At 36.8% G+C, this 12,287-nt stretch overlaps 1 protein-coding gene across 5 annotated transcripts in view; it reads left to right on the forward strand.

Moving 5' to 3' along the window:
* Nucleotides 1-12,287, forward strand: part of LOC145246009 (uncharacterized) — a 747,004-nt gene that overhangs the window by 402,418 nt on the left and 332,299 nt on the right. For all 5 annotated transcript variants that reach the window (XM_080107815.1, XM_080107816.1, XM_080107817.1 and 2 more), the window contains one exon: nt 11,436-11,534. In XM_080107815.1, coding sequence (XP_079963941.1) covers nt 11,436-11,534 — 99 coding nt within the window. The remainder of the gene's footprint in view (nt 1-11,435; nt 11,535-12,287) is intronic.

Below are 12,287 nucleotides of genomic sequence, written 5' to 3' on the forward strand. Positions count from 1 at the left end.
TGTCGACGGGCAGAAGTTATAGCTCTTCTTAAACCAGGGAAAGATCCCCAACTACCATCTAGCTATCGCCCTATATCCTTGTTGTGTGTACTATACAAGTTGTATGAACGCCTCATTCTGGCCAGGATATCACCAATAGTTGAAGACCAGCTTACAAACAACCAGTCTGGATTCAGGGAGGGGCGTTCATGTGTTGGTCAGGTTCTGAACTTGACTCAGTACATAGAGGATGGGTATGAAAGAAAAAAAATCACAGGGGTTGTATTTATCAACCTCACAGCAGCCTATGACACCATCAATCACCGAGCACTTCTGCTGAAAGTTGGCCAGACCTTGAAGAACAGAAAAATGGTTTCCATTATAGAATCTCTTCTCCGGAATCGAAAATTCTTTGTCGAAATGGATGGTAGGCAGAGTCGGTGGAGGTCACAGAAGAATGGTCTGCCCCAGGGTTCTGTCTTGGCGCCGACTTTGTTTAACATCTATACAAATGACCTACCAGAATTTACAGACATCCGTAGATGCGGATGACACATGTCTTGCGACACAAGGCAAGAGCTTTGAAGCAATTGAGAAAAGAATCTCCAGTGCCTTAAAAGCCCTAGCCTCCTACTATAAGAAATGGTTCCTCAATCCCAATCCTGGGAAAACAAAAGTTTGTAGTTTCCACCTTAACAACCACATAGCCAACAGGAAGCTGAAGATTCAATGGGAAGGTAAGGAGCTAGTGAATGAACCATATCCAGTCTACCTTGGCATCACACTGGACCGAACTCTCTCCTTCAAGACACACATAAACAAGCTCCGAAAGAAGATCGCGCCTCGAATTAACTTAGTCAACATACTGGCTAACTCGAGTTGGGGAGCAGACCCACACACGCTAAGGACAACATCATTAGCCCTATGTTACTCCACGGCTGAATATGGCGCTGCAGTATGGTCTCGCTCAGCCCATGCTCACCGCATTGACGCAGATCTCCACAAAGCTTGCCGGATCATAACCAGAAACTTAAAAAGCACACCTCTACCAGCCCTATACCGATTAAGTGGCATACCACTACCTAAAGTCCGCCAGGATATAATTGCGAGAGTTGAGCATACTAAACAACTCGAAGACCCCAGACACCCTCTCTATGGCTACTCGGAGGTGGCTAGACGACTTGTGTCCCGGCGAAGCTTTGCTACAGTGGAGGAACTACCAGACACTCCTACATCCTCTTACCGGCTGCAGATGTGGAGAGAGGTAGACCCTCAGTCTACAAATATAGCAATAGCACTGCCAGAGCCCAGTAAAACCTTACCACCTGGCACACACCTGTCCCATTTGGAGTGGGTCACTCTGAATAGGGCAAGGGCAAAAGTTGCAAAAACTGGTGACAACCTCCTCATGTGGGTTACTCTGCAACTGCTGAATGCCCCTGAGGTGTGAGAAATTATAGCAGTAGCAGCGGAGTTATCATTGGTTAATAATTTGTCACGCCACTCGGAAGAGATTGGGCGCAAAATTTGTGTCTGTTTGTTTTTCAGGAGACAGTTTTCGAAAAGACAGCGAACGGAGGAGACGTCACCCTTCCCGCCGCACCATATGGCAGCCTTTGCCTCAAGATATTCCCCACGAGGGGATTTTAAAAAACCCTAAAAAATGGGTTTAATTAATTTTCGGACTTGTTTGTCCAACAAGGCATGAGTGAACCGTTATGATGAAAAATCTAAGTTAAACGTGTTTCAGCGTGCCGATGTTAACGAATCATTCTTAGACGAAAAGTCTAAGTTAAACATTTCTCAACTTGTCGACAGTGACGACTTACGTTGAAACGAGAAGGAGATGGACTTTAACTCTGGATAAACTGTTAACTTTGTAAATCGAACTCTGATACTCCCAAGGGAACTTTTGGATCATAAGATCCTATTATACCCGAGCCAGTTATGTGCAGCTGAAAAAAGTGTAGCATTTTTTTTTGCAACCTCGAGGATTACATTAATGAAGACGTCTGTTCAATTTTAAGGTAATTTTGTTGTTTGCTTATATTTTTTTCATGCACTGCTAGGCGCCCCCAAAAGAGGGCTACATGGAGGGAATGGAAATATTTCTCACAGTGGTGCCCAAGTTCAGACCATCGAGCACATTTTAACATCTTGCCCACTGGGGCCCAACTGCACGGACGAAGACCTCAGTGTTGGTAATGAAACCGCACGCCGATGGTTGAAGAGATGGAGCGACAAGATATGAAGGAATAAATATGAGCTATCTGCTCATATGTAAATTATACTTAATTTGCATATCACTACAGAGGTTATGTTTTAAATTCTGTGAAGATTACTGAGTTTCACATGATACACCTGAAAAACGTTGGTAAAATAACAGTACAGATGAGAGTAGTCCAAATAATCCAAATAAAACAAATTATCAATTATCATCCCAAAAATTCCCAAACATAAGATTTCAATATTTCTTAAAAGGTATGACACTGAATGTGGAGATTAGATGTGTCCTTAATGTGAACACCACATCATTCTCTCAGTTGTTTGTTAGAAATGAACATCAAAGTTGTTTATATAGTGTTCAGTGTTCTGCATAGAGCAGGTAGTAACCAAAATCCGAGATTACATAATAAACACAATTTTCTCTTGTAGACGAGGGGGATTGTTTTTATTAATGATTTGGATACCCAAATATATACACACTATTTAACATCTGTTTTTTTTTGTTTGTTTGTGTTTTTTAATGGCTCTGTGCAAGGCCAGATAATCCTGTTACTATAATATATATATATATATATATATATATATATATATATATATATATATATATGTTTTATTTTTTATTATTACCGTTTTATCTGTTTGGTTACATATATTTCGGATGTTGGACCGTGTTTACGATTTAACAGCCCCGTCAGATCTTACAGAAATGGTTGGTTAGTATTAGGAAGAATTGTTTTTAGAAGGAATACGAGAAAAAAAAAGGGAAAGAAAAAGGAGGGGGGTTTTAATAGGGGGGGGCGTGTAATGACAATATTTCAGTTTTGAAGGTTAAAATATATTAGGTTGTATTTTGTGTGTGGGGGGGTAGCAGATTCAGGTAGGCTTGGGTGGAGATATGTGGATATAGGGAGGATAGGATGGAGAGAGGATGGTAAAGAGAAAAGAGAGGGGGTAATGAGAGGAGGGGGGAAATAGGAGTTTCAATTTTTGGGGTTTAAAATTTTGACTACTTTTTTCCTTGTTCGATAAGGTATATTTATTAGATGAGAGGGAGAGAGATAGATGGGAGGAAAGGGAGAGAGAGAGAGAGAGAGAGAGAGAGGGGAAAGGGTTAGTGTCGTTGTCATGTTTGGCAGTTACAATGTTTCATTTACGGTTTCCGTGATCGCTGTTCATTTCATAGTGGGTTGTTTTTAAGCAGTTAAGAGTTAATACAGACGTTGACGCATGCATAAAAACACATAATACATATACATACATATTACACACCAATATGTAGACATATAGGCACACACATATAAAAACAATGCCCATGTAGACGTACATGGATCTACATGCAGACATATACACACATACACGCAACTCTCATACAAATATATATACTCATATCATTAAACATATCCCTACATCTATCGAAAAAAGACTTACTAATAATTTCTCTAAACTTGAAATATTCAACAAGCATAAAACATTTTATGAAAATGCCCTTAAAGAAAGCGGCCACCCAAACACCACCTTTAACTACATTGAACCCAATCAAGAAAAATAGAGCCAGGAAAATAATTTGGTTCAACCCCGCCCCTTCAATATAATGGTTAAAACGAAACTAGGCAAAAAATTCTTTCAACTAATAAACAACCACTTTCCACCCAATCACACACTACACAAAATGTTTAATAAAAACAGAATTAAACTTAGCTACAGCTGCACTGATAACCTAGAACAAATAATCAAGAAACACAATAGAAAAATACTTAACAAAGATGAGAACACAAATAACACCAGCAGAAATAATTGTAACTGCACCAACAAATCCCAATGCCCACTTAATCAGCAATGCCTACAAACAGAAGTAGTCTATAAAGCCACAATTGCACCTGAAGAAAACCCAAACAACAAAAAATACTACATTGGCCTGGCAGGCACCTTCTTTAAAGATAGGTTACATAAATGCACCTTTACAAACCCCCAACCACCCTAATAAAACCTCACTAACCTCCCAATATCTAGATCTAATCCAAAATAACCTTACACCAACCATTACGTGGGAAATCCTCAAAAAATCTAACGTATGTAAATCTTTAGACTCCCCATGCCTCCTCTACTTGAACGAAAAACTTTTTATATTCAGTTTTAAAGATAGAGACAAATTACTAAATAAAAAACATGAAACCACCATAAATTGCCGGTACTACAAATCCCACTTCCTTAGCAATTATACACCTTTCTGAACCATCCCCTATTCAGCCTCCTCTTTAGAACCGCTGAATAATACACATAATACACCCATCTACCGCAGACACCCAACTACTGTAACATCAACACAACCAAACCACCTTACTCAACTCTCCTCATATCCTATATTACCCTACCCAATTACACATTCATCTACCCATGAATCCTACTACCCCCAGCCCACTTACCAATTATGACTAAAACTCGCCACATTTATATGGATGTACATACGTGGCAACTTGTATAGATATCTGTATATATATATATATATGTATTTTTTGTAGATATGCCAGAAACACTATTATATTTAACGCACCTACTTACTTGTCTATGTGCGTGCATGTATCTTCACATGTATGTGTATGTGCGGGCATGATTGGACCTATGTACGTATTCCTGTCTGTGTTTATGTTTATTTCTCTATATACGCGGGCATGATTATGTGTGATCATGGGTTGTATGTATGCATAGATATATATTTCTATGTCTATGTCTGTGTACACATGTATCTGTATGCATGCATCTGCTGTCCTAGTTTCTATGTATATGCTGTCCTAGTGTATCTATGTATATGCGCATGAGTGGGCGTATATGTACAGATATATAAATATGTGTCTGTATGTATGTGTATGCCTATATCCACAATACACTTCACACTGAAAATAAAGTTAAGCATAGCCACTGCCCAAAGCAACATGTTAGGAGCCCCCCCCCCTTCATGTATATGAACCTAATAGTTAACTTTTAAACCTTTATACCCCATTTAACTCCCCCCTTTTTTCTTCTTTTTTTCCCTAGAAACTATAAAATAATCCCCATCCAATAAGCAAAGCAAATCAATACAGACCCCTAAAAATTAAATCAACAACATGCATTTCGAACATAACTTCAACATGTCCACCTAACCTTGCATTATCTACACTCACTTATCTATTTATCCTTTATCTATTCATTCATTTATCTACCCTAACTTTACTTACTCAGCATAAATATACGCGTCTCTGTGTATATATGCATATATGTCTGTATGTGTATGTATGTTTATATTTTTATGAATATGTATACTTGTATATGCTTATATATATTATATAACCCCCACAGTATTAACTAACTTAACTAAATTAAACCATGTACTCTCTTATTTATTTATTATTATTATTTATTTATCTAAACTTTACTTTATTTACTTGGTATGGATGCATACATGCCGGTATGCGTATGTATATATATGTATGTATGGATATGTATATATTTGTGTATATGTGTATATATATGTGCCTATATAGGTCTGTATATTAATATTTTATAAATATGTATTTTTATGTAATTGTGTATACATGTGCATGAGCCCATGCGTGTGTATGTACTTGTATGTATATGTCTGTATCTACTTCATACTGGAGATCTGTATATCCATGTATATGTATGTGGATGGGTGTGTGTATGTATATATTTATATATGTGTGAGCATGTATTTATATCTATATATATATGCGAGTATATATATGTGTACGAGAGTTGCGTGTATGTGTGTATATGTCTGCATGTAGATCCATGTATGTCTGCATGGACATTGTTTTTATATGTGTGTGCCTATATGTCTACATATTGGTGTGTAATATGTATGTATATGTATTATGCATTTTTATGCATGCGTCAACGTCTGTATTAACTCTTAACTGCTTAAAAACAACCCATTATGAAATGAACAGCGACCACGAAAACTGTAAATGAAACATTGTAACTGCCAAATATGACAGCTACACTAACCCTTTCCCTCTCTCTCTCCCTTTCTTCCCATCTATCTCTCTCACTCTCTCTCTCTCACTCTCATCTAATAAATATACCTTATCGAACAAGAAAAAAAAAGTAGTCAAAAATTTAAAACCCAAAAATTGAAAATCCTACTTCCCCCTCCTCTCATTACCCCCTCTCTTTTCTCTTTACCATCCTCTCTCCATCCTATCCTCCCTATATCCACATATCTCCACCCAAGCCTACCTGAATCTGCTACCCCCTCACACACAAAATACAACCTAATATATTTTAACCTTCAAAACTGAAATATTGTCATTACTCGCCTTCCCCCCTCTATTATCTCCTACCCCCAAACCCCCCTCCTTTTTTTCTCGTATTCCTTCTAAAAACAATTCTTCCTAATACTAACCAACCATTTCTGTAAGGTCTGACGAGGCTGTTAGATCGTAAACACAGTCCAACATTCGAAACATATATAACCAAACAGATAAAACGCTAATAATAAAAAAAAAAAAAACATATTTGCTCTGCAATAGTATTGAGCACTCTCTTCAGGTTTTTACTAATTACCATTTTTACCACATATATATATATATATATATATATATATATATATATATATATATATATATATATATATATTGTTGCAATATTTTGGACTTCTAATGGGGCATGATCCCACACAGTCGGACGATTCTATTTATAAACGATGCTGCTAAGAATTGACGAATCAAATTAATTCACGTTCTGCTACCAACCAATCAGAAACCAGAATTGCTTAATAAATATTAAACATTTTCTGGAGCAATTTCACATGTTCTTTTCCTGGGTTTCGACACGGTAAGAATATTTTGTTCTGTGGAACTGTCTACTACAAACAAGTCACCTCCCAGGACTTTTGTGTAACAGGGAACCATCTGAAACTCAAAATGGCTTACACTTCTAGAGGTTATGGGCCCAGTGTGCGTCTTTATTTCGATGGATCCGAATCAAAATTCGAATTGTGGCAAGTTAAATTTCTAGGATATTTACGAATCCAAAAGCTACACAAAGTATTACAAACACAACCTGAAAACAGAAACGACCCCGACTTAATTGAAAAGAACGCAACTGTCTTTGCGGAATTAATACAGTGTTTAGATGACCGAAGTCTATCACTGGTAATGAGAGAAGCCCTGGACGACGGCTGCAAAGCATTAAACATATTGAGAAAGCATTATTTATCGAAAGGAAACCCCAAAATTATTTCTTTATACACTGAACTGACCTCTATAAAACGAATGGAAGCCGAAACTATTACTGATTATATTATAAGAGCCGAGACAACTGCAAATTCTTTAAAAATGTCTGGTGAAGTTATAAGTGACAGTCTGTTAATTTCCATGGTCTTTAAGGGATTACCAAGTGATTTCAAGCCATTTACCACCGTGATAACCCAGAAAGAAAAACCCATGACTTTTAGCCAATTCAAGGTAGCACTCAGAAGTTACGAAGAAACTGAAAAAATGATCACAGAAAAAAACGAATCCACAAATATCATGAAATTTAAAAATACACACATAAAAACACCAAAATCGAATTATACCCATGCCAGGAATAAAAAACGCAACTAAGAAATATCTAGCCGACATGGCCCCCTACGGTGAAATCAAGTGTATTCGCTCTGACAACGGTACGGAGTTTAACAATAAAGACTTTGAACTTTTATTAATTAACCATCATATCAGGCATGAAACATCAGCTCTTAGATCGCCACACCAAAACGGGACTGCTGAACGTGCGTGGTGGACACTTTTTGAAATGGCAAGATGCCTACTAATTGAATCAAAACTCCCTAAAAACCTCTGGACGTATGCACTTATGGCGGCAGCTTATATACGCAACAGGTGTTTTAACAAAACACTCTCTAAAACTCCATATGAATCTTTCTGCGGTAAAAAAAACAAATTTAAGCAGAATGCATATATTTGGTTCAACTTGCTTCGCATATATAGAGAAAAAGAGTAAATTGAATATTAAAGCCGACAGAGGTATATTTCTTGGATACGATAAAAACAGTCCGGCCAATTTAATATTTTTTCCCGAAAAAAATAAAATAAAAAGAATCCGGTGTGTAAAATTCACAGACACGTTTAATTTTATAGATGAAAACCCGTCATATGAAGAGGATGAAATTATATTACCTCAAATAATTAGAACAAACGAAAACAATAAAAATGATGGAAACGGGAGTGTCCAGGATGATGATGATGATAAAGTCGAAAGATATCCCAAAAGAAATAGAAGACGACCCGATTTTTTTGTGGTCGATTATCAAATCGACTATTGCTATTCAATGGAAAATGCGCCAAAAAGCTTCAACGAAGCAATTAATTCAGAACATTGTGATGAATGGAAAATTACCATGAAAAAAGAAATAGATGCCTTAACCGAAAAAGATACCTATACGGTAGTGCCTCTCCCAAGAGATAAACATGTTATTTCTACCAGATGGGTCTTTACAAAAAAGAGTACAGCATCAGGCGAAGAACAGTACAAAGCAATATTTGTTGCTAAGGGGTGCTCTCAGATTTACGGTAAAGAATACTTTTCTACGTTTTCATCGACCACAAACCTAACGACAATCAGAATTTTACTGCAAGTCGCATCACAATATGACCTAAACATCCATCAAATGGACGTAAAAAAATGCTTATTCGAATGCCCCAATAGACTGTGAAATTTATATTACCCCTCCAGAGGGATTTATAATGAAAAATAAAAATAGCGTGTGGCGACTAACAAGTCATTATATGGTCTAAAGCAGAGTGCTCAGTGTTGGAACACAGTATTTCATGATTATATTATTAAACAACAATTTAGACAATGCACTGTAGACCCCTGTTTATATACCCAACACAAAGACGATAAACTACTGATTTTGGTTTTGGTGGGTCGATGATATTTTAATCGCATCAAATTGTGACATAATGTTAACTGATGTTAAGAACAAATTAAGTAAAAGATTCAAAATGACCGATCTTGGCAAAGTATCCTGGTTTCTGGGGATAGAATTTACTCAAAGCAAAGGACTTGTTACGATGACTCAATCGAGATACATCGACAAAATACTATTAAAATTTGGAATGGGAGAGTGCAAGAAACACTCTACACCGGTCGAAAATGATATGAATAAAAATATACACACAGAATCTGAAATAATAAATGACACACAATATCGCAAAATTATAGGTAGTCTTATATATTTAATGACTGCAACCAGGCCCGACATATTCTATACAGTAACAAAACTGTCACAAAAATTATCACGACCGACAATGAAGGATTTAAACAGAGCTAAACAAGTCCTACGTTATTTAAAAGGAACTAAAGAACAGAAGTTAGTATTTAGAAAATCAAGAAATCCCCTAAAATTAGAAGGTTTTTCGGATTCAGACTGGGCAAACGATGAAGATCGCAAGAGTGTATCTGGATATTGTTTCAGACTCTCAGAAAATGGGCCTATTATTTCATGGAAATCTAAAAAGCAACAGATTGTATCTCTCTCTATGTGTGAAGCAGAATTTATCGCGATCACACACACGACCCAGGAAGCACTCTACCTTAAAAATATCCTGAAGTCTATTTTAGAGCCAGAATTGATTACAAGCCACGTAGTAATTAATTGTGATAATCAAGCCAGTATAGTCTTAGCACAGAACACGATAATCAACCAAAGATCTAAGCATATAGATATAAAATACCATTTCATAAAAAACGAGATAAAAAAGGAATCCATTATTTTGAATTACATATCATCAGAACAAAATATCGCTGATGTATTTACAAAACCGGTGACAAGAATAAAGCTACAACGTTTTTTCTTAAAACTTGTTGGGGAATTCGACTGAATAATTTTTTTTTTCTTTCACTGCCCTGTCTGATTTCTATATATTAAAAAATACAGACCAGCGAAGTTCCACTTATGAGAAGGCTCTTACTTTTTTGCATGAATATCAGCGGAAAACCCTAGGGGTAATGCTCAGAATATATAGATTTCTATATATCTAAAAAAAAAAAAAAAAAAAAAATATAGTCCTGGACAAGACGTTAAACTGTATCCATTTTATTTGTATTAACACTTTAACCTACTAATGCGTAACTAATACTTTTGCTTAAAAAAAAAAAAAAACTCTTTGTAATTTTCCTTTTTGACATTTAAACACAATTAAAAATGGCGTCTTTTTAAATGCTAAAATTCTAAGATCCAAATGATTTCTAATTTTTGATATGTCTAAGTAAATATAAAAATATATATTTATTTTTGAGCAGAACAAACACCAGGGACTTCCCCATTATAAAAAATAGGGAGGATGTTGCAATATTTTGGGCTTATAATGGGGTATATATTTAATTGCCGCCCACATCGGCAATATTTGGCACAAGGCCTGGAAAGTGGGATACCCGCAGGCTCCCCTAAAGGAGGGGCACTCCTGCAATTTTAAAAATTGCCTGAGTAACCCCGTCGGCATTCCCTGGTTGGGGCGCCTCAGGCAGCAAGCAATAAACTTGCCCCACCGGAAAGCCCAGCGGCAAGGCCTGGGAGGTGGACCTCCTAGGTATTACCCAGGCGGTGTACCTCAGTCCAACAGGTGCTGGGCTGGTTCCCGGCCCCTCACCTGTTGGGCTGAGTGTCAAGTGACGAATCCTTGACTTGTACTACCCTGTCTCCATGCAGCCGAGGCCGCTAGGAGACCATCCCCATCAGAAAGGAATTCTAATGGGGTATGATCCCACACAGTTGGACGATTCTATTTATAAACGATGCTGCTAAGAACTGACGAATCAAATTAATTCACGTTCTGCTACCAACCAATCAGAAACCAGAATTGCTTCATAAATATTAAACCTTTTCTGGAGCAATTTCACATATTCTTTTCCCGGGTTTCGACACGGTAAGAATATTTTGTTCTGTGGAACTGTCTACTACAAACAAGTCACCTCCCAGGACTTGTGTGTAACAGCGAACCATCTGAAACTCAAAAGGGCTTACACTTCTACACTTACACACACACACACACTTATATGAAAAATTAAGGCAGCATACTTTATACAAGTAAAGAGATCTATATCTGATCAGATAATTTTCTAACAATAATATTTATATGAACATTTTATTGCAGTTTCATTTATTATAGAAATATATATTATATAGAAAAATATATTTTTGATGTAATCCTTTTCTTTTCTTATTTCAGAACGTTCATTATATTATCAAAGCATCACTTAGCATCCTTCATAACATTGCCAGAAATCCATCAATCAAACATTATTTCAAAGAACAAAAAACTTCCGAAGTAAGTCCTCTCGATTTTTTACTTTACACTTTATGATTCTTATTAATTGAATGCTTGAAATGTTTCTTTTGTTAAATGAAAAAAAAAAATCAATTGATGAATGAATATTTGAATAAGTATTTTTGTGATTACCTGCTTTAGTTGGGGCCCAATCGCACTGGGGGGAAACCACGTGCCTCTCTGCATTTAGTCCACAATACATCGTAGCCTACATTGCACATTGTTTATTTTATAAAATTATTTTTATCATTCAAACACTACCATGCTTGAATATATGGTTAAGTGTTAGTTTTAATCATTTAGAACTGCTTAAAAGCTTCACTTCTCACTCATTTTGCCACCAAATTTCCAACAGTTTTAACATTTGTTCGAACAGGTTTTCCCTTACATATACACACCCACATATGCACAGACATGTACATATACTCACGTTCACACACACGCACACACACATATATGCACACATTCGCGCACAAATACACACACATGCGAAACGTCACTTCCTTTAAAGTGAAAGCCAGACATGCGCAGTCAGAACACTGACCCCAGTATAAAAGTCAACAAAACCTGTCAACTTCCCTTTTGCGTCTGGACTGACCGCATGTTCTAACGTCACTTTCCCTGCTACTGTAATGTGGGGCAAGCGCAAGCACACTTTATACGCTTTCCCTCTCCATGAACTGGATTGACTTTCTCACTCTATCTCTCCTTCGTTTTGCGCATCGACACAGACATGTGCGCGATGTTCTACTG

Source organism: Euprymna scolopes, chromosome 23 (genome assembly GCF_053919585.1).
Source record: "Euprymna scolopes isolate OS-2025 chromosome 23, ASM5391958v1, whole genome shotgun sequence".
NCBI classification, from domain to species: domain Eukaryota; kingdom Metazoa; phylum Mollusca; class Cephalopoda; order Sepiida; family Sepiolidae; genus Euprymna; species Euprymna scolopes.